Raw genomic sequence first — 24,730 nt, forward strand, 5'->3', positions numbered from 1 at the left:
ACATACCAATATAAGTATCAGAAATAACAAAAATACAATAAATTTTTTTTTCTTAAAAAAGAAGTCAGTCCTAATAAATCTTAAAGAAAAATAGTAAATCTGTAAATAGCTCAAAGACAATGTGGCATTCTGATGAAGAGTGAAGATTTGGTAGTTAGACTGTCAAGATTTAAATCTTGCTTTTAGCATGGATTTCAATGTATACCTTTGGTGAATTTTTATTTATTTATTTTCTACCTAAGTCTCATCATTTGTAAAAAAAAAAAAAAAAAAAAGGGAGGGGGGAACCCAGCCCACCTAACAGGTTTGTGTGAGGATTAAATTAGTTGATATATTTAAAACATGTACAGTACCGGGCATATACTAAGTACTCAATAAAATTTAGTTATGGGGCGCCTGGGTGGCTCAGTCGGTTAAGCTTCCGACTTCAGCTCAGGCCAGATCTCACATTTGTGGGTTCGAGCCCCGCATCAGGCTCTGTGCTGACGGCTAGCTCAGAGCCTGGAGCCTGTTTCCGGTTCTGTGTCTCCTTCTCTCTCTGCCCCTCCCCCTCTCATGCTCTGTCTCTCTCTCTATCAAAAATAAATAAAACATTAAAAAAAATAAAATTTAGTTATAATTACTCTAAGAATCTAAAGAAAAAATTATGGGGAAGGATTCCTTGAATTTGAACAGCACTTAAAGATATAACGTACACAGAATAAAATGCAGAAATTCTAATTGTACACTCTTGATGATGTTTGACTAATGAATTCATCTGTATAACCATCCCTCAGGTCAAAACACAGAATGTTTCCATCATCCCAGAAAGTTCCCTCATGCCTCTTTGCAGTCACCCCTCCTCTCCCACAAAGGCAATCACTATTCTGATTTCTCTCTGGTTAGTTTTACCCATTCCTGAACTTCACATAAAAGAGATTTTATGGTACATAACTCTGTTGTGACTGCCTTCTTTTCCTTCAACATAATGGTGTCACACCTATCAGTGGCTTGTGCTTTTTTTTTTATTGCTTCATAGTATTCTATTCTACATAAATAAACCAGTTTCCTATTGGATGTGTTTGTGTTGTTTCTAGTTTGGGGCTGCTATAAATAAAGTTTTATTACATTAATATATTAATATACTTGTATATTATTCTTATATAAGTCCTTTTGTGGACATGTGTTTTCATTTCTCTTGGGCATATATGTAAGAATATATACTGCTGAGCCATGCTACATACATGTTTAACTTCATTAGAAAATGCCAATTTTCCATTGTAGGTGTATCATTGAGACTCAGCAAATCATCAGGGTTTCAGTTTCTCTATACCCTCACCAATATCTGGTATTCCAGAATCAGTAATTTTGGCCATTTTAGCATATAGAGTAGTATCTTATGGTGATTGATGTTAAGCACCTTTTCTTTTTTCACTTTCTTTAAAAAAAATTTTTTGTAATGTTTATTTATTTTTGAGACAGAGACAGAGCATGAATGAGGGAGGGGCAGAGACTGAGAGGGAGACCCAGAATCCGAAACAGACTCCAGGCTCTGAGCTATCAGCACAAGCCCAATGTGGGGCTCGAACCCACAAGTGGTGAGATCATGACCTGAGCTGAAGTCAGGATACTCAACCAACTGAGCCACCCAGGTGTCCCCACCTTTTCATATGACTACTTGCTATTAAGATACTGAGAAGAAGGTCATTTGTTAGTCTTGAATTCTGATCTGGTATCCTGTAACTCTACTATACTTGCACATTAGTTTCAAAAGTTTTTATCTCATTTTTGGGTTTTTTTGTACACAATTTTCAAGATTTTCTACACAATCCAGGTGCCTGTGTGGCTTAGTAGGTTAAGCATCCAACTTTGGCTCAGGTCATGATCTCACAGATTACGAGTTTGAGCCCTGTGTCAGGCTCTGGGCTGACAGCTCAGACCCTAGAGCCTGCTTCAAGTTCTGTATTTCCCTCCCTCCCCCGCTCACACTGTCTCTCAGAACATAAATGAACATTAAAAAAATTTTTTTAAAATATATTTTCTACACAATCATGTCCTCTGTGAATAAAGGCAGTTTTTTTTTTCTTCTCTTCCAAATGTACACTTTTTATTTCCTTTTCTCGTCTTACTTCATTAGTTAGGACTCCCAGTACAGTTCTGAATAGGAGTGGAGAGAATGGACATAATACTGTACAATAACTGATGGTCACAAAGATGATGTGTGGCTATCAGATTCAAAGTAAAAACACAGGATTTTTATATTATCTATGTTCTACTGTCCTTCATCAAGTACAACGAAAAGTTAATTATATATATATTGTATTTCTCTGCTTTTAAACTCTGGGCCATTGAGGGCAAAATAAACCTTACAAGCTAATAAATTTGTGTCATTAAAGACACATCCATTAAAAATTTGTTTCTGAAATTCGTAACTTCCAAAATTTGAAAAATGCTTTCAAAACTTACCATGGACTAAACTATTGGCAGGTGCTACAAGAGTATCCCACAAACATATGTTTCTGAAAAAAAAAATTATTTCTTGAGTGACACAAAAATTTAACAGAACAAAAAGTAAGCTTGTTTCATACAATTACATAACATTCCAACCTCGTCTAACAAAAAGCCTAAATACAAGTAACAAATCTATTTATGTATGATTAATTTTTATACAAAATTTAAAAAACTACTAACTTACAAAACTGAATAATCTAGACTGACATGTATGTACAAATAACACTATGTGAAGTCTGAATAACCTTTTGTATCCTCTCATTCTTTAACGAAACAGATGGGCTGACATGTACCAAGAGCAGGATACACTGGGCTTCCCTGAGCACAAAGAGGACATTTCTGCTCTAAATACGACTGGGGGCACGTTTACCCTGTCCTAGGAGTTGCAGAGAAGGCACCAGTATATGTAAGGGTTTCTATGGAAGACGGGCTTAAGCCTCCATATTCTCATAACCCAATTTCTGGCCCACAGTGAGGCTGGAACACATAACCCGAACAACTCAACAACCTCAGGAGACACTTCCCTCAGGACTCAGCTGTGTGAGGGAAGTACCACATGGGGTGTGGAGGTGGAGGAAGGAGGAGACATTTTCTTACATATTTACGGTTTTGGGGGAGATGGGGAGAGGCTGCCACTTACTAGCTATTGTACAATTAAGAAGACTTTGAGTTTCTCGTTTTCTTAGTGTAAAACACTGATAAGATCTACCTACAGGAGCCACTGTGAGGAGTAACAAAAGAGCAGGGTCAATGAATGATGGTTCTTTTCTTCGCTTCAAGCTCTCTTAACACATAAGGAGTACTATGGAGGAAAACTAATTTCACTATCAAATCATTTTTCTCTTAAAGTCTTGAAGTAAAAAACAAGAATATGAAAAATACAGAAGGAACAGATTTTGTTTTTAACGCCACACTTTCCTTAGCTTTACAATTAGAACACTAAAAATGCTCTAAGAAGTCTTTATAATAAAAATATTGACAAGCACAGTTGTGACAACATTCCTGAGGCAGAAAAACATAAAGGAAGTAAGAAATAAAGCTCTTACACCTCAGTCACCATCTCTTACCTGTTGTCCGTTGAAAGACCGGCTGTAGCTATCAAAGACGACGAACTAACGAAGACAAAATCATTGGCCGTTTTGTTGTGACACTGCCAGGTCTGGAATGGTTATGAAGACATGAATGTTACCGCTGTCACTAACAATTCTATCGCCAGGTAGACGCCCTAATCAATCAGGATCATGTAACATGTGGCTTACGTGAACCCCTTGTGTCTCTCATCCACCCTGAACAAGTACAAGAGTAAAACAGAGAACTCGCACGTGTTCTGTCCCCAGAGTCACCAATCTTTAACATTCTGCCACATTTGTTTTGTCCCTCGTTCCCCTGCCCCCTCTCTCTCTCTCTCAAACACACACACCTTCCCTGGACCATATAAATAAGCTGCATTATAAATCCTTAAGAGACCTTTTGCTTTTGTTCATCTTAAAGCTCAAAAGAAAACAAAAGAGGTTAAACAAATATTTCTCTTAGAATGTTTGTGAAAATTTTCCTTAGAAAAAAACTAGAATTTTAGATTATCTTAAAATGAATTATTTTCAGAAATATTTAAGCTTTTAAACAATTTTTTCAAATATGTGAATAAAAACATTATTAATAGTCAACAAAATTAGAAAATTTACAACGTCTCTGAATATTCTAGTAACTAACTTAAATATGAGAAGTTTAGCAAATTATAAAGACTTCCAAATTATAGCTGTTCAGATCTTTCTCTTCAATAAAAAATGATTTAAGTATGTCAAAATTATCACATCAAAGATTCTTCCTTTGAGTCACTTCCCCATCCCATCTCACCACCACTGGAGCTGGAGGATATGTCCTTAAAGCGAACACAATGCCCTTTAACCCCGCAGAGCCAGTAATGTACATTTTCAGTCCAATTTATCTTTTTAGGCGTTAAAAAAAAAAAGGCAGCCCCTTAGGGAATGTAAATTTACATATTTAAATCTTAAATTGACTCAGTGAAAACATGCAGAAAAATATTCTTTAAAGCACCCTCACCAGCCCTCCCTGCCTAGTTTGCTTTCACTTAGATCAGTATCATATTCCAGAATCTAACCTTGAGCGAATTACTAGAACCTTAACCCATTTCTTGATTTTTTAAATAGGTACTGCTTAGTCCTATATAGGGCTTCATAAGGAATATATTAAATAGAAACTCAGTGTTCCCCCCACCACTCCCAACTCACTGTCCTATGAAGCATCAGAAGGCTCATGAAGCCTGTGCAGTCCTGAATGGAGACCATCAGTTTTGGTTTTTTTAAAGGACATAGACAAGAAAATAATAGTACTAGCTATAATATATTTTCTACTTTGTTCATAGGGGATAACTGCAGAAAAACCACCAGACTGGTGATCATTCTTTTTAGGTATTATTTCCACTGCAGCTTGGTGAGGCTAGAAAAGGGATTTAGTAACCCACAGGTAACATGGGTCTCTGGAGGTGCCATGTTTGTTCTATACAAGTTAATTTTCCAAGTTACTTGAGACCAAGAATTTTACACCTCACAGAGTAATTTTCACATAATACAAGGACAGGAGCTTATAGTAAAGTGACCGAATACACAGAACTACATAGATTTTATTTTTTGACTTTAATATTTATTGCTGTAAATATACATTCTTATTTTCTTTAAAATAAAAATTCAAAAAAGTTTAAAGGGAAGAAAATTTGGCTTACCAGGTATGGCTTAGGCATGCTTCCAGTCACTGGACAACATTTCCAGTTTGTTTGATAGAGGCTTAAATATCCATCAGCATCAACGATTCCAAACTTAGAGGAAAAAAAATTAAGTATTTAAGCATATATCTACCCACACCCTCACTGTGACTCTCTTATTTTGGTCTTAAACATTTAATTGATAAACTGACTTTTACTTCACCTATGCATGGATCTAGTTCAGAATAACATTTAGCCGGTGCTTAAAAAGATTCTAGATGACACAGAAGAAACAAACATCAGACACACACTATATTACACTAACCAACAGCACAGTCTGTATTCTCTAAAAGTACTCAAATAATAGTCACTGGATTTACACATTAAGGCATGTGACAAACTTTTAGTATATGTAAAATAGAAAACAGCTCATCTAAGGACTTCCAGAATATTCGATAAGGAAAACATGCAAACAACAGTAGAAAGTAAAATGAAACACATATTATTACAGTAAATGAATTCCCGCTATGGAAACTCAAGGTCATTTGAGTTATTATACAATGGGGGAGTATATGTCACATATCTAAAAGGATGAGTAAGAGCAAAAAACTTTAGATTACAAAAATAATGCTTGCTTACATACCGTTTATAAAATAAATGTCTACTTTGAACTCCTGCCCTCTCCTGTCTCCCTGTCTGGCAACTATGAGCCATATGAGGTGTCCTATTTAAATCTGTTCTATGATTACTCTAACATGCACACATATAGGGTTTTTAAAAAAATTAGAATAAATATACAGCTCCACAATTACATTTTTGACATCTTAAAGCCATCTTTTAACATCAGTACATTTAATCTACTTCATTCTTGTGCTATGTGTATTACACTACATAGTTGTATTAGAACTTTTGAAAACTTCTACTTTATAGACGGTTTCCAATTTTCCCTATTATAAAGTGCTGCTTTAAATATTCTGGCACATATTATCTTTGAGTATTTAAGTACAGTTACGTATCTAGAAATGGGAAAGCTTTATCAAATGGCATCATTTAAAATTGGCAGGTGAAGCCAAAATTTAGTCCTAAGTGGTATAAATTTACACATCCATTTTTCTTACACATTAGTCAACACTGCATACTACTAAAGTTTTAAATATTTGTTGGTATACAAAATAATGGCTAATTTTAATGTTCACTTACTCAATTTATTCAGTGAGGAATGTTGGTCACACATAGTTTTTTTGTAAAGTGACTTGTTTGTATCCTTTACTTCTCTATTAGGTTGTCTTTTAAAAAATTTGACTGAATTTTTAAATTCAGTGAATTTAAATTTTGAATTCACTGAATAGGGTGAATACTAGAAATTTTAACCCACTGCTCACTAAGTTTGTTGTACTTTCCCAAGGTCTATCCTTTTTGTGATTTATACCATGTTTTATGAAGTAGACCTATATGTGGTCCTCAGAAAGGATATATTGGTATGTGTTAAATCTCTGCACACTTGAAAATATATTTGTTTTGGGGCACCTTGGTGGCTCACACTGTTAAGCATCTGACTTCGGCCCAGGTCCTAATATCACAGTTCTTGAATTTGAGCCCTATTTCGGGCTCTGTGATGACAGCTCAGAGCCTGGAGTGTGCTTTGGATTCTATGTCTCCCTCTCTCTCTGTCCCTCCCCAACTTGAACTCTCTCTATCTCTCTCTCTCTCAAAAATAAACATTTAAAAAAAATACGTTTTGCCATCAAATATGAACAACAGCTCAGACAGATAACGATACCTAGTTCCCATTCACCGTCCATCAGAATTCTGTGAATATTGCTCTACTTGTAAACTCTATTTTTGAGTAGGCCAACGCCACTTAAAATGGCATTTAATCCATATTAGCCCTAACTCCTTCCTAGAAGCTCTCTTTATCACTGGATTAAAAATCAAAAATCAAATAATCAGGGTGTGTCTAGGCATGTGATGTTTCTCAACACTCCTGCCCAGTATTTGGTAGGTTCTTTTCAGAAACTGTAATTTTTTGTTTGTTTCGGGAATATTTTTATTTTAATAAGTACTTTGAATATAATGTTTCTATTCCATCATTTTTTTCCTCTTCTGAAATATCTTTTAAATATCTTTTATAAATTTTCCTGGATCCAGTTTCAATTTATTTCTTGCCTTACTTTCATCATAGGATAATTTACTAATTTGTTCTTCCCAGTTATAAACTTGATTTTCAACTATTTTCAAAAGTCTGTGATTCAGCCCTTGTAATGAGTAGTAGTTCTCCTAACCCAATTTGGCGAATCACATGTTTTCATTTCCAAGAATTCATTTAATTTCTATTGTCTTTATTTTATAGCAGCTTGTTTTTGTTTTAGAATGCAGTATCTTCCTAGGGCACCTGAATGGCTCAGTCGGTTAAGCATGCAACTTCTGCTCAGGTTACAATCTCGTGGTTTGTGGGTTTGAACCTTGCATCAAACTCTGTGCTGACAACTCAGAGCCTGGAGCCTGCTTCGGATTTTGTGTCTCCCTCTCTCTCTCTGTGCCTCCCCTGCTCATGCTCTGTTTCTCTCTTTCAAAAATAAATAAACATTAAAAAATTTTTTTAAATAATAAAAAAGACTGTAATATCTTCCTGAATCTGAGAAATTGTTCCTCACAGCTCATTTACTCTCCTTAATGCCTCTTTTTAGGTTCAATGACTTCTGGGAGCCCATTTTTGTTCTTAATTGACAAAATTACTGCCATCTGTTCTATTTACCCTAGTAGGCTTCCTTACTAAGGGAGATAGCATGCTCAGTTGTCATGTTATTTGACTCCATCATGGCCAAGGTGAATGAACGGTAACTTGACTGCCTGTTTAACATAGTTGGAGAACAGTTTTCTGTGCTTTAAAATAGCATATGTGGAAGGCTACAGTGAGTGTTAAGTCCATAAAATAATTCAGGCTGTAGAAGGTACTGAACGACATTGCTAAGGAATATGGGCTTCTAGATACAATAAGGAGCCTTGAAACACCAATGTCATCTCCCTCATAGTGTAGTTATGTAACTATGTTACTTGTTACAGAACTGTGTTGGCAACATGAAGGATGCATTAGAATGGTAAGGCTTGGCGTATAGGGACTAGTTACGGAGCACTATAATATGAACAAAGTAAAAAAGCATGAGCCATAAGGTATATTTTGATACAATCACACAAATGAAATTAGTTAAGGTTCTAAAAGCTTCTAGATTAAGTCCCCTCAGTTTCCCATTAAGAGGTAAAGAATGTTGCCCATTGGTATTGAGAAACCAGATTCTCTCAAAAGTTTGTTTCATAGCTACATGAAAAAAGTATCACTGACTTTTGTGAAATGGTAAGAAAGCTAAGTGATAAATATCGTAGGCAAAAAGGCTGCAGTGCACCATGACAGAAACAACACATGATGGGGGTTTCTGAAGGTTTGTAAGCGGAGAGAAAAGGAAAAGTAAGACGGTCCATGTGAGAAGGTCCCGTGTGTTTTTAGTGAAGCAGGGCTCTGAAGATGAAAAAGCAGCCCGATTTCTCCTTCAATTGTTGTTTAAGGTGACAGCGAAACGCGAGGGGGGCAGAGAGGCAGTCTGAGGAAAACAGGTCTGTGTGAAGTGAAGACAGTAGAAGTTCTACATCAGACAAGCTGGCAAACTTTTTCTTAGAGGGTCAAACAGTAGGCTTGCCATCTATAAAGGCCTTGCTTTCCTGAACTTCACTGTTGTAGTGGAAAATTAGTCATGAAAATAAATAAGAGGTGAGGTGGCTCTATTCCAATAAAACTTTATATACAAAACATGTGGCTAGGTCATAATTTGTTGATGCCCTGTTCTAAAGCAGTCCTCAAAAGTCTAATGTAGGTAAAAATCACAAAAGTATCTGGTTAAAATGCAGATAGTGATTCAGTAGGTCTGCTGTAGAGTCAAGAAGTAATCTGCATTTTTAATAAGCGCCCACTTTACTCACTACTTGACCGTACTTTGATTAGGTTCCAGAGAACAAAGAAAGTAGAAGTATTTAATCAAAAATGTGTAATATATGGTGGTCCTATAATCATTTGGTCCTTAAGCATCATTTAAGTGAATTTTAATGGATATATATGCACATACATACACATGTGCGCACACGCACATACGCGCGTGCACGCACACATACACACACACACACACACACACACACACAATGTTCCAGGAAGAACCAACTGACACTAAGTGTTCTTAGAGAAGAATTTTACAAAACAGAATTCATATGGATTAATACTTTATCATAAGTTGACTGAGCTGTTCTCTTCAGAAACTCAGACTAGTAACATTTATAAACTTCCAACCTAATCAAACCACATTCCCATTTACATTTTTATATGCTACCTTATTTCCTTGATAGTTAAATCTCATTCTTGTAACTCGGGAATTGCCACCAGACCGAAAACAGGTGATCTGTTGAGAATGGCCCCACTCAAACATCCTGACACTTCCGTCTTGGGCTCCTGTCAGATCTGCGAAAAGGACAAATATTGCAAATTGAGTGCAGGAATCTTTGAAAAGTTTGTTTGTGAATCCAATGTGAGAACCTTTATGACAGAAACACCGATGAATGAACCATAGTCAATTTATATGAACTTATCTTTTTATGAAATTTCAAATAAATATTTTAAATCTTAAAAACAGATAGTTTTATGATGACTTTGACTTGACTAAGAACATACCCTCACACTACCTGGCAGAAGCAAATAAATCAGGCCTCTATGATTTTTACTCCTTTTGAAACTATCTCAAAGAGGTTTTAACAGCCTTTAATAAATACTCTGTATAATAACCAATTAACAAATTCCTGGGTGTACAAATGAGCCAATTCTCGTACTATTACTGTTTAAATTTACACATCTTCTGTGGGGGAAAAAAGATTATAGGAAGTCTTGAACATCATGCATGGTAAAGAAAAATATCACTGCTAATACGCTAATTGACTAGAAAGCTCAAATATATGTTTCACTGGGGAATATGAACAAGCTAAATAAATATTAATTTCTTACTCTGCCATTTACTAATTTGGTGATACATTATTTAATAATAATAATAATTCGGTGAACCTTATTTAACCACTCTGAGCTTATTCATATTGTCCTGTAAAAGAGGAGTAATGATACATAAGTTAATGGGCAGTTCTAAGAAGTAAATGAGATAAATCATATAAATCATTTAGAAATATGCCTACTATGTAGGACTCAATTTATGCTAAGTATAATTATCAGTAGTAAGGTGGTATTCAACGTAGTAAAATTTTTACATTATTTTATACTTTTGGTATAAGTAACAACTATGTTACTTAACTCTTCATTCTAAATATAAACCCTTAAATGTTTTTGTTGGCTATTGGTATATAATTGTGAAAACATGTGCGTAGGGCACGTACGACAGTGCAGAAGAAAAGGACACTGGATTTGTTAACTGTATGTTATCAGAGTATCTCTCATAAAAGAAAATGGTAAAGCTTTTTTTTATATGTTATTAAATTGAAGGGACACGAATACCTCTTAATTAACATACACTGTGCTTATTACTATAACTGAAATAATTAACTGAAAATAATATATCCTGTCTGAGACTATAAGAACTTACTAATAGCCATTTCCTATGCCTACTATTCGTGTGTCTGAGAGAAGGCAAACTGACAAAATATTAACAAAATACAAACTGATTATGATGAGGCAATAAATGACCAGAATATCGTTTTAATCTATGTAATAAAAGATGAGAGTGATCCTATTAAATAATAACCAGAAATATTCAAAAATAAAATGTGCTAGCTTAGAAGTATACAATCAAAATGATAAAAATTTACTGCATCAAGTTAGCCTTCTCTGTTAGTTCCAGAAAATTTCTTTTTCTACTTTTACCTAATTCTGAATTGAAGATTGTATTTATTAGCAAACATTCTCTACAAAAAAAGTAAAATAGTTGACTATCCTTCAATTGAAACTAAAAGCTTCCTTTAAATTCCTTAGAACACTAGCTAATTATTATCAACTTACAGTAAGGAAGAGTCGGATGAGAAGTCATTCTTCTGACATTATTAATGGCTTTCTTAATCATCTGTTAGGAAAGAAAAATTGTTGTTCTATAGTTATGATTAAAAAGTAGTATTAAAAATGCAAACTGTGACAGGAAATTCAAATAATATTTTTTTATATGTCTTTATGTGATTCCATAACTACCATTATAGGTGCTAAAAATACCGAACATGGTTAACAAAATTCAATTTAAGAGCTCAGCTGTCCTACACTTAAGTACACAGACATTTTCTGCATCGTTGACTAGGCTCTATAAACAAATTCACCTTGATAATTTACTCTTACCTCCTTTCTTGCCAATTCTTTTCTGATCCCATTAAATTTATTGGAATAATCCTGAATAGTATAAGGTTAAAAAGACAGGCAGAAGCATGTGAAAAAAAAAAGAGGTAAACAGATATTGTATAAATTTTTAATTGATATTTTGGAACTGTTTAGTTATCCATTTTTGCATCATGATTTGAATGATTTAAGTAGCCTGTCAAATAAGAATAAAATAAATACGTGAAATTAAAGGGATAATTTTAACTAGTAGAACAATTCCTATTTATATAGCACCACAAGTATACTTATGTTACCCTAGGTTTGTAACATCAGTCTTGAGTAGGTAGATTCTTTTGCTGTTGTTCTTGTGCAGTTTACACCGCCCGTTACACTACAGCAGTGAGTATGGTGGGGATCTGGCAGGGAGGGAAGGGCGCAGGCCAGCACAGGTGCTGACGGACAGAAACACCAAAAGGTGTTTAGGGCTGTAATTATATTCCCACAGCAGAAGTTGGGTCATGACAAGTAATCTTTTGGTCAGAATTTGTAATTGAATAAATAAGTAGAATCAAGAAACTATTTTATTAATTCTCCACAAAAAAAAGAAAAACTGAATGTTTGTTTTGGTTAGTAAATTTCATGTTGAAATCTCATGTTCCTTTTAATTAAAAAATGCTTAAATATTCCTGTTCTTTTTCCTTTCTGACTAAAGCATCAAAGAAAAGCCATAAGTAAAAAAATACATAAACAGATGCTTAAGAAAGTTTCTAAGAGCATATTCAGAACACTATAAAGGAAAGAAATCATTACTTATACTACAAGATCCTTATAAGAAACAACCATTGTATAACACTTGGTCTGTTTTTGAGGATGAAGTGGGGCTAGTTCAACTAATTATGCTTACAAATTACAATGATCTCCATTAAAAAGGTGTTCTTGGAAGATGCAGATAGACACTTCAGTCCTCATAGGAATGACAAAAGTAAATTTCTGTATTATAATGCTGTGGCGTATAAACAAGTATTTTCTGAGCACTGACTATATGATAAACGCTATTCTGGTTAGAGATCATCAATGTCTAGTGGGAGATAATATGATCTCTCACAGAACCTACATCATTAAAAAAGACAACTAAAGAAAGGGGTGCCGGGTGGCTCAATGGCCTAAACATCCGACTCTTGGTCTTGGCTCAGGTCATGATCTCACAGTTCGTGGGTTTGAGCCCCACGTGGGCCTCTGCACTGACAGAGGGGAGCCTGCTTGGGATTCTCTGTCTTCCTCTTGGTCTCTTTCTCTGCCCCTCCCCTGTTCGCATGCTGTCTCTCAAAATCAATAAATAAATGTTACCAAAAAAAAAAAAGACAACTAAATAATGAACAGATAATTTCAAAACTGATAAAGGTCATAAATATGATTAAGTGGGGTAATACAGAGTGACTATGGGGAGGGGAAACAGGGACAGATGCTGTCACTAAGGAAGCAAAGGAAATCTCTGGGAATGTGAGTTGAGATCTGAAAGGTAAAAGAAAAAAGAGCATGTGGAGCAGAAAGCATGGCAAAGGCGGTGACAGGGCAAAGAGCTTCATGTTCCCGAGAGAGAAAGGCCACTATAAGTAGAGCAAATGAATCTGGTATGGAGTAAACAGAGATGAGGCTGCAGAAGCTGGCCAGGTCAAATCACACAAGACCTTAGGGGCCATGTTATTAGGCCATGTTTTTTAAAGTTGTACCAAGAAATCTGAAAGTTTTAAACACTGGAGAGAGAGAGCACGTGACTCTTAATCTCAGGGTCATGAGTTCATGCCCCACATTAGGGATGGAGCCTGCTTAAAAATCAATCAATCAATCAATCAATCAATCAAACAAACAAAATAAACATTGGAGTGACAACCTAAATGATGCTTAGGAAACAGCAACTCTGGCCGCTATATACAGAACAGAGGGAGCAAAGTGTGGAAGCAGAGACCAACAAGACATCTTACAGGAAGAGCCGTACTACAGTCTCTGAAACTAGAGTTGGAAAAATTGTCTTTTACTTCTTTTTGTATATTTTGTATATTATCTTTAAGTTTCCCTTTAAAAGATGATAATATCTGGTTTTATAAATGAATTTTAATATAATGTCAGTTGGAAAAAAAATGAACTATAAATGACCAAATAATTTCATTTGATTATTATATTGCTTTTCAAATTCTTCAATACTTAAAACACTCCTACCTGAAATCTATGAGCTAGGAGGTATGAGGTCTTTACTATAATAAGCTCTACCACAAATTTGAGATAGTGACCTAAGTTAAATCACTAGACCTCTTCATCTGAAAAATGTTAAGTAGTAGTTATATCAGTCATCTCAAGAGATACCTCAAAGAATGAAAGGGTTATAGGACAAAAAATAAGGTTATATGAGTAACAGAACTACATCAATATAAAATACTATCAGGTATTATTAAAGAATATTAAGATTTTACTTAAATAAATACCCTTAGCAGAAAAAATTCGGTGGGGGAGACCAAGGAAAGAATTCTGTAGGAATTAGGAAACTTAAAATAACCTCACCACCAGAAAGCCACTGAAAGAATTACTAGCGCCGGGTTTCTCTGATTCTAAGTACTAATAAAAGAATCTCATGGTGGTATAAACATAGATCACATCTTAATCAGGGCTCAAGAAGATCCTCAGACAAAATATAAACAAGTGACTATGTTTATCTTCCAATAAAATTTCACTTATATATCATGAAATCTGAATTTCATATAATTTTCATGTGTCACAAAATACCACTCTTCTTTTGACACTTCCTGTAGCACTGAAAATGTAAACACTATCCTTAGACAGCTGTCTATACAAAAACAGCTGGTGAGCAGGATTTGACCCACAGACCAGAGCCTGCTGAGGCCTGACTTGTACCAAGAAGTTCCAAATAATCATCATTTAACATACAGCTCTTTGTATTTTAAGTTACTTATTTAAAATAATTTTGTCATCTTTTTCAAATGGAAACATATTGTTCTTCATAATCCAAATTTATCATTTCTAGCAAGTATGACTGACTAAAAAGTTAAGAATTTCTCCAAAGTATGTTTAGATCGTCCTTTCTCTATTAAGCTAGAGGGGAAAGGCCATTTAGACATGCTATTTTTAACCTGACGTACCACAGAGGCTCCTCTGCCGGTCTGGGTACTTCCGAGCCACGGCATGTTGATCGGAGTGCCGGGGTTGCTGTGGGTATATGGGGTTGTACCCTGCACGGCTGTTAAATCATCCCGAGCATGTATCACCAAGAAATCTTCTGATCTACAAAAGAATGTCAAGTTCAATGAAAGCAACCCACTGGCTCTTCATTTCTTCTGTTATATCTGAAAGTTCTAATAAATGATGTACTATTTCACTCTAAAACTAATTTTCTTCAGTTCTTAACCCCCAACTCAAAGACAGTAACTTCATACGTGAACAATTTTAGATCCTCTCACTTTATTCTCTTCTATTTTAAATTCTTTAAAGCTCTTGACACCCCATTTTTCACTCTTTTGCATATTGGCACCCACTGTTTACAATCTAGGAATATTCTAAATATCTTTTGAAAGTTACAGTTTTGTGGATATCATCATTTTTAACACAATGTTATTGAATAAAAAACAAAGTATAAAAGTACCCTTTGTTTTCCATTTCAGTATCATCATCTACCCAAGTATAGATCTGTGTAGCCAGAATTCCAGAAACATCCAGTTCTTGAACATCGTGGCTTGAAGCAATTGCTATGCAGTTTCTATTTGCCTGAAAAACAAATCATACAGTAACTTTTAAATAAAAAAGCAGTATAACATGCATATGAGCTACTTCTGAAAATGGAAACTACAAAATAGCCCCTAGAAATAATAACTTTAAGATACAGAAAAGATAGCATTTTCACCAATGAATATTTAAAATTAATTTTAATAATTAAATCTTGAGTGTAATAATTATCTGCTTGATCTTGGAGGTATGTTCAAAGAATTAAGAGCATCTAACAGAAACCCTCCACAGAATGGTAACACATACACTACTTTATTTCTTCTCCCAGCACTGTGTCTCCAGTGTGCTAGTAGGGTACAATGTCCCTAAGGTTTTTACACAGTTCAGAATCGTGAAGGAGTTGTTGAAGAGGACAGAGCTCTAGAAGGTCGAAAAAGGTGAGGGAGATAAGGAACATCAAACTAAAGAAATAATGGTGCGTTATTCAAATAAGATTGTATCACTGTCACCTAAAACTTAGCAGTCTTAGACAATAAAAACAGAATGTGAGAAATGATCACAAAGAAAAGGTACAGGGGTAGAAAAAGAGTGGGGGAAGTATGCTAGAATAAATCATAAATTAAAAGCTGGTGAGATTAAATGACATAAAATTTTAAACATCTATGAACTGAAAATTTATGCCTCTAAAATAGAAAATGAAAGGATAATGAGAGCAAAGAGAAAACAGAATTAATATTTCCATTATGTTAAATGCTAATACAAACTAAATGAAAAAACGGATACCCCAGACATAAAAGGATAAAGAATTCTCCACGGGTGTCCATTTGTGCATGTCTTCTGAGTGACTTGCCAACCGCCATTTGTTCTGCAGGATGGTTACAAACCTCTGGTCTCTCCCTCCAGATCAAAGGGCAGGTGTACTTAATGTCCACTAGAAAGACTGGGGTTTCCTAAACTCAATGTTCCTTTCCTATAATGCAACCCATTCTGTGTGCAGTCATCATCTGACCTTTTCCTTGCCACTTTGTGGTTATTTTAACATGGGAACCAGAGCATAAAATGCTAATATTCTGGATACTGCTTCTGCTATTAAGTAATAAACTATAATGGTTTCTGATCTAGGAGTCTTGTGTCTTCTTACAGCATCCGTTAATCTGAGAAAGCTAACTTGTTAGCTTGAACGCAGGGGAAAATCTCACACCTTTCAGTTTTTGACACCGATAATTCAAATGAGAAATGGGAAGAAGTTCAATCTCATCAACATTTTAAAATAATGCAATTTAAAGCAAAAGTTATTGTTTCTCAATTACAAATTTAGCAAGGATGTAAAACAATAATAAGTCAGGAGAAATAAAAATTAAACAGGTACACTTTTCTTACACAGCAAACCACAGATTTTATATATGTGAATGACTGTTCATTACTTGTTACTTATATACATCCAACAAACGAAAATGAAGCTAGTTTATTTTATAGCACAAAATATTTAAAATCATATTTTCATCAGAGGAAAGAAGATACTTGTTGGGTATGGACAATAATTTTGTATTTGATTCTGACATACATACATATACATATATGTATATACATGTATATATATGTATTATATACACACACACATATTACATAGATCCTAGAACATAAGAACTGTCTAGCTAAGGGGCTGATTCCAAACTTGCCTGTCTTCAAAAGAACCAGGCACTGTTTGGGGGCATGTATAAGATGGAGAAAAGACCAAGGACACAGGGAAGGATGAGGACAGAATGACAAAGGAACTATCCAGGAGAAAAAAAAAGAGAGACAGAGAATAGGACGATGGAGAAACAACTGGTGAAATGACTAATGAATGGGTAATGCCATAGAATATTTACCTAAATAATACTTAAAAATTATTTTAAAATTAGGAATACTTGAAAAAAGATACACATACTCAGTATGTATATTTATGTGTGTGCGTGTGTATAAATAAAATTGTGCAGTAAGGCATTTAGGGAAGACAGAAGAAAATGATAAAGTAATTCTGACCCTGGAATACTGTGTATCCAAGGTTCTGTCTTCTGTGAGGCGCTTACAGACAGCATTAGGGAGACGATGAGTAAAGACCAAGGAGTGTGGAGGAAACACGAGGCAGCTACTGGAGCGCATGGCAGAGGGAGAACTCCTCCAGGTCGTACCAAAGCTTACACTGGATCTAATATTAGTAACCACATTCAACATACTCACAGAGGGAAAACAAAAAATCTTTTCTTTGGATTAAATGCTATAATGTGTTATAAAGTTTTCAAGGCAATTGAATATATAAATGCTTGGTATTCTCTCTGTATGGTAATCAAACACTATCTTATGTGCTATATATGCAAAATGTAATTATCAAACAATATAATCATTTTATAAAGTAACTTATTCGGATTGCAATTTACGCAATAGGAAGTAGTTTTCAGAGAGAAAAATACCAATACTGCATAAACTGACAAAACGGGACATTCTTCAGCCACGGATACAGAATAGTCTATGTGCTTACTTTATTAACAGCAAAGGCAGTAATGATATCAGATTCCTTGTGAATAATCCTTGCTTTACCTCCAGGATATCCCAAGTCTGCTTCTATCTAAATGGAAGGAAATAAAACATAAAAACACAGTGATTTTAATCATAGAAAAAATAATATATGCCAACCTATCATTTAATACTTGCATAAATTAAAGAAACTTTTAAAATATCTCATATCCTAAGGTATTGTTTTACATGCTAATCATCCCTAAAATAAAGCTCATGTGACCAGGGAAATTTAAACTCTTTCAAGTCTGCCTTTTCATATATAAAGAGACACCTGATACAAAATACAACTTCATTAACTGCTTATATTCCCAATAAATTAACTGCAACGAATTAACTTTAAAGGATCAAGACATTCTAATTTTTAAAATAAGCTTTGTTTACTCTATTTCTTAGTATTATAATCCTTTGATAATATTTAATAAGTATTAGGTCAAAATTACATATTTTTAGGTTTTGCACATCACAGAGACTCACTGTTGCATATTAATCTTTTTATTTTTTCAAACAACCTTTTAAAAATATAAGGACCATTCTTATTCTTAGTTTACTGCCTATAAAAGAACAACTCAAATATGGGTCGTACACTGACTCCTGGTGTAAAACAATTTTTAATTTATAAAAATAAGAAACAACCTAAAACCCTGAAAGGCACAGTAACTTCTCCAGGTCCATAGTCATCTTACTAGCTGAGTAAACTATACTTCAATGTACTTTAGATGAGGGAAACTTCTGACCTTTAGCTTACCCCAAAGGAGGTATATACAAGGCCTTTGAACTCAGAAGAGAATACTGTATAAAATCAATATTTATTAAAATAAACAGAGGTAAAAGGAGAAGGAAGTTATTAAGAATTAAAATGTTAACACAGGATATTGTTTCATCTTATTTTATATCCCTAACCGTCACTCTTTAAAATGAATTAGTATAAAATGGTCACAACTCACCATTTAACGTCATTTAACCATAATAACGTCTGAAGTGCAGATGTTATTAATTTAAAATAAGAATATAACAAATTTAATTTCTGCAAAGTTTAGATAAAATCATCGCCAATGCCCATCCATTGTTTGACCAACAGAAATGAGTAGTTAGCAGTATTTTTTTTAAATGGCAAATAAGAAAGACTGTTGAAGTACAGAGTTGAGACGCAGTAAGATAAAAACCCTAATAATCCTATGCAAACTAAACTCCTAGTCACTAGGTGATGTCAAACATATTCAAATCTAAAATGCAACCTGGTAACAAACCAAAGATTTTTAGTGTTTGCCAAACATTTTGGTTGATTTCAGGATCAACTTCTCTTCTAAGAAAAATCTTAACTTCAAATTCTGTAACTTTATGACAAAATCCAAACTTAGTCACTTATCTATGGTATCTTGTATTTAAAGTATACTATGTGTCTACCACTACATTTTGAAGAAATTGTAAAGAAAGACAAATGATGCTTGCAGGCAGCAGAGGAGTATGTTATTTCCTGCTAACAGGGGTGGGGCGGGGGTGGAGGAAACATACTAGTTTTACTTGCAGAGTTCTTTCAAACTTGACCCTGATGGGGGAAAAGGCTCCTGTAGGCATAAACTTAATAAGCTTCTTCAAAGTCAAAATACATGCCTGTCTTCTCCAAATCTAGATTTAATAAAACATTATTTTTTAATATTATGGTCCCAAGATCACCTGCTTTAGAATCAAGTGGAGGGAGAGGGAAGGAATGGTATTTTCCATCTTAAAAGCTTCTGTGTACTTAATTTTGAGAACAATGACAAGTGCTAGGAGAGGAGATTGAAGACCAGGCAGGATTCAGCTTGCAAAGAGTCTTAAAACCACAATGAAGAATTCAGATTTCATTTTGGAGCTAGAAAGACACCGCAGGGTTTAGAGAATTCTGGATGTTGTGAGGTAAAGTATAAAGGGTGTGAGAACAGTTGCGATAGAGGTAGATCTGGGCTCAGTTAGGGCAGTAGCAATGGTGGCAGTGATAAGTGGTTGAAATCAGGAGAAATTTTGCTAATGGACTGAAATTACAGTAAGAGTAAAAAAAGGCAAGGATAACTCCTAGTTTTCAGATCTAAAAACAGGGTAAGTGAAGGTACCATTTAATGAGACAAAAGTGAAGGAAAAATAAGGATTTAGATTAAGATGAGAAGACAGAAAATTCTTGTTTTCACATTCAGGGTGAGGTAGCTATTAGATTAAGAAGTCAAATCCAGAATTCAGGAAATGAATGGGTTAGCGAGATTAAAGAATTATCAGCCTATGAATGATATTTAACCATGAGCTAAACCAAACAGTAAAAACAGGGAATAGAAAATCTTACAGAACAAAGTCCTAATTACCCAATTGTTTCAGAAAAAGGGGGAAAATGGAAGTAGTTTTAAAAAAGAGAAATATTGACAGAATAAACTGACATAACAAGAAACATTCTCCAAGTATGAATACTAAATAATCAAATATGATGTTACAGAAAACAAGAGAAGCAAGAGTTTCCAAAAAGTGGCTGTGGTCACCAGTATCAAAAGATACTGAAAAAGTTAATTAAAGGAAGACAGAACTACTGAATTCAGCATACTGGGAGTCAAGGGTGACTTTGACTAGTAAAACCTCAGTGGAGTGGGCTGGAGATAACAGTTATCCAGATTAGAGAGACACATGGTTAATAGGGAGATAAATCCATCAGGGAAGATTCACAGAGGTACTCACATGAATGGATAATGTTTTATTTCTTAAACTAGGTGGTTCCTCCAAGGAGTGTCTGCAACATTACTCTTTAAGTCTTCCATAGTGTCTTTATAGGCAATTCTATAAATGAATTTTCCTACACAGAGGATTAGAGAAGTGGGGTAGTAGACAGATTCACAGGTAGGATTTTTGGTTTTCATGTGAAAGAAAGACAATGAAATATATTTGCTTACAGAGAGAATAATCTAAGAGAGAGGTAAATATTATCATGGAAGACGGGTGGGCCAGGAGGGATAAATGCTGAAACAAGTCCTTGGGGAGGTAAGAGCAGCTAGGATCAGTGTACAAATGGAAGATCTAGTCTTAGACAAAAGAGTGACCGTCTATCTGTTGTTAGACAAAGAACAAAATGTCTGCACACAGAGCAGAAGTAAGATGTGGTGGTGAGAACATTAGTCTCCATCCCCCTGACTGCACTTATTTTGATAACAGAACATGGTCTTCATTGGTAGGAAATAGCTAAGGAATCCTGGAAGCTTTAGGAAAGAGAGTAAAAGTGGGGAGAATGGAAAACAAAAGAAAACAAGTACTACAGAGTAATTTATTTTGAGTGTTGGGTAATTTAATTTGGGAATTGTGCCTATAAATTTTAAGTAAGGCAAACTCCTGCTGTTTATGCTTTTTCTTCATCCCTGTTCAGTTCTTTGGGTGAAGGTGTCACCAGCTAGTCCCCAAGATCTAACCTTTACTATCCACCTGCTTGTATTCAATGACATTTGTCCCACATTTTTCCTTAAGCTCTTTTCAGCTTATATTTCTATTTTTTAAAAATTATTTTAATGTGTATTTATTTTTGAGAGACAGAGAGAGACAGAGCATGAGCAGGAGAGGGGCAGAAACAGAGGGAGACACAGAATCCAAAGCAGGCTCCAGGCTCTGGGCTGTCAGTGCAGAGCTGGATGTGGGGATCGAACCCATGAAGCTTGAGATCACGACCTGAGCCAAAGTCAGAGGCTGAACTAAGCCACCCAGGCATCCCCTAGCTTATCTCTTAACTCAGGGGAGCAGAAGGCAAAAACACCCATCTGGCAATAGCAACTGCCCTGACAAGACTGGCAAGTCAGTCTGAACTTAACCCATGACTCCAGACTACACAGATGGACTACAGAGTGACCTCTAGAATGACCTATTACTACCTCTCCCTCATTATAACACTAAAACCTCTCCACAACTCCTTGAGCACAGCCTCAGTTACACAACATACAGTGTGTGTACAGGCACGTTTCCTTAAGGGCACATGTGTGACCTTATGCCCGCCTCTACACAGGATGACAAGGCTTCCCTATCTAGATATTCATCCTAATCCCAAATAAAAAAGGAATCCATCCACTTCTGCACCAGAAGTCATGGCTTTGGAAGCCATTACCCATAATCTCCTTATTTGCTGCTAACAAAATTTTCTTTGTGTGACAACTCAATCTGATGTAGTTTGTAAGTCACCAAGGAGTGAACTCATGTTTGGTTACAAAGGCACAGAATAGATGGAAAGTTGCATGTAAACAGGTTTGGGAGAGAGAATAGAGGGTTGAGGACTTTTCATAACGATGGGTCATGAAATGTAAGGTGGGAAAGGAAGTAAGTGGAAACATAAGGTCAGCTAAAGAAAACCAGAACTTGCATGAAACAATTTAATTTGCTAAAGGCCATACAATATAAAATCAGAGTAAAAAATCACAATGATATGATCTTAATGTGAAATTTAATGTAACTTTAATGTAAACCTTAATGAAAGGTTTCAGGCCATGGTTTAAAACCTGATTGGGCTGCAAATATCCATTGAAAGATGAATGGATAAAGATGATGTGGTGAATATATATAATGGAGTATTACTCTGCAATTAAATAGAATTATATCTTGCCATTTGCAACTATGTGGATGGAATTAGAAGGTACTAGGCTAAGTGAAATCAGAGAGAGACAAATATCATATGACTTCACTCATATGAGAACTTTTTAAAAACTTTTTTTAACATTTATTTATTTTTGAAAAGCAGTACAAGTGGGGGAGGGGCAGAGAGAGAGGGAGACACAGAATCTGAAGCAGGCTCCAGGCTCTGAGCTGTCAGCACAGAGCCCGATGCGGGGCTTGAACCCATGAACCATGAGATCATGACCTGAGCCAAAGTTGGATGCTTAACCAACTGAGCCACCCAGGCACCCCTATCAAGTGGTTTTTTAAAAGGAGGAAAAGGCAATTCAGTGGAGGAAAAGATAAGAAGGGGCATTAAGGAATCTACTCCTGAAATCATTGTTGCACTTATATGCTAACTGGGATGCAAATTTAAAAATAAAAAAATAAAAAAATAAAATAAAATCTGATTGGGTTGGATATGTGAAGAAAAAAAATCCTAATACTAGTACTAAAAGAGATGTTAATAGATTATGCAAATGAAAAATGACAGAATTACCATATGTTACAGCAAATCCATTTCTGGGTCTATGTCAAAAGGAACTGAAATCAGAGACTTAAACCGATATGTATACATGTCATTGTTCACAATAGCATTACTCACAACAGCCAGAAGATGAAAACAACCCAAATGTCCATGAAAGATGACTGGATAAACAGTGTCTGTGACATATACACAATGGAACACTATTTACCCTAAACCGGGAGGAGATTCTGATACCTACTACAACACAGATGAGGCTGAAGATGTTATGCTGAGTCACAAAATGGCAGGTATTGTCTGATTTCACTTACACAGACACCCAGGATAGTAAAGTTCATAGAGACCAAAAGGAAAAAGAACGGTAGTTGGCTGGGGCTAGGCCACGCAGGACGGAGGAAGTAGAGAGTTACTGCTTCAGTTCTGTAGATGCTTGGTGGTGATGGGTGCAAACAAAGTGAATATACTCACTGCTACAGAGCTGTACACTTAAAACAATTAAAATGGCAAATTTTACATGTATATTTTACCACAACTTTAAAAAAGAAAAAATTTTATATAGGAAATTATCTAAAAAATGTTCAGGTTCCATAGAGCTTCCTATAAGAACTGAAGGAAAAAGGAACATAACAGACTAACTTCAGGGCTTCGCTACTATTTTAATTAGAGCAGTGAGCATGTTTCAAATTATCAACTCTAATTTTATACATTAGAGTAAATGAGCCTTCAAGGATGTAAAGAGCTTAAGGTCCCACAACAGAGCTAGAGGTCTCACCAGTGATTTTCAGTCACTGTCACCTTCCACAATGTAAAGCAGGGCACTGGCACTTCATCACTGCTCTAATGATATAATTAAGTAAAACAAAGTAAAACGAGATCTAAAGAATATCAAAGGCACATTGGAAGGAAATAGGAAGCTGGCAAGTGAATATAAAAGAACACATATACCCTAAATATTAGGAAATAAAAATATTCAAGATGTAACTTTGTTTTCACAACTAGCAGAGAAATGAGGTGACATCACCACAAATTTTCTTGTATATTAAAAGAATAGGGGAATATTATGAATAACTTTATACTACTAAATTTGACACCCAAAATGAAGCAAATTTCTTTAAAGACATGGACTACTAAATTTCACTCAAGAAAAAATAAACAACCTGACTTTCCCTTTATGTTAAAGAAACTGAATTTGTAGGTAAAAAACTCCAAGCCAAGATGTTTTCTCTGGTGAATTCTACCAAACACTGAAGAAAGAAATAATACTAGTTCTACATAAATTTTTTCCAAAAAATTAAAGGGAATATTTCCCAACATATGAGTCCAGCTTTAGTTTAAAACCAAAAAAAAAAAAAAAACCCAAAATATTATAGGTAAACTAATGCTATATTCATTAACATAAATGCAAAAATCTTAACAAAATTTTTAACAAATATACCAATATATAAAAAAGATAACAAACACATCATGAGCAAATGAAGCTTAGCCAGAGCATGGAAGGTTCATTTAACATCAAACAAGTCCATCAACCTACTTAGTCATATTTACAGACTAAAATAAGAAAAACCATATGAACATCTCAATAGTAACAACAACAAAGACAAGTGGCAAAATCCAGCAACTATTATGGACTAAAAATTTTCAATAAGCTAGGAACAGAAGAAACCTCCTCAATCTTATAAAGGGTATCTATAATAACCATATAGAATACAGCATACTTAAAGACAAAAAACAGAATGCTTTTCTCAAGATCAAGAACAAGATA

At 35.0% G+C, this 24,730-nt stretch overlaps 1 protein-coding gene across 2 annotated transcripts in view; it reads right to left on the reverse strand.

Moving 5' to 3' along the window:
* Nucleotides 1–24,730, reverse strand: part of DMXL1 (Dmx like 1) — a 129,574-nt gene that overhangs the window by 5,787 nt on the left and 99,057 nt on the right. For both annotated transcript variants that reach the window (XM_029941556.1, XM_029941555.1), the window contains 8 exons: nucleotides 17,803–17,889; nucleotides 15,202–15,323; nucleotides 14,702–14,843; nucleotides 11,247–11,307; nucleotides 9,583–9,710; nucleotides 5,231–5,323; nucleotides 3,558–3,649; nucleotides 2,446–2,498 (listed from right to left, as the gene is read on the reverse strand). In XM_029941556.1, coding sequence (XP_029797416.1) covers nucleotides 2,446–2,498; nucleotides 3,558–3,649; nucleotides 5,231–5,323; nucleotides 9,583–9,710; nucleotides 11,247–11,307; nucleotides 14,702–14,843; nucleotides 15,202–15,323; nucleotides 17,803–17,889 — 778 coding nt within the window. The remainder of the gene's footprint in view (nucleotides 1–2,445; nucleotides 2,499–3,557; nucleotides 3,650–5,230; nucleotides 5,324–9,582; nucleotides 9,711–11,246; nucleotides 11,308–14,701; nucleotides 14,844–15,201; nucleotides 15,324–17,802; nucleotides 17,890–24,730) is intronic.

This window comes from Suricata suricatta, chromosome 6 (assembly GCF_006229205.1).
Source record: "Suricata suricatta isolate VVHF042 chromosome 6, meerkat_22Aug2017_6uvM2_HiC, whole genome shotgun sequence".
Lineage (NCBI taxonomy): Eukaryota > Metazoa > Chordata > Mammalia > Carnivora > Herpestidae > Suricata > Suricata suricatta.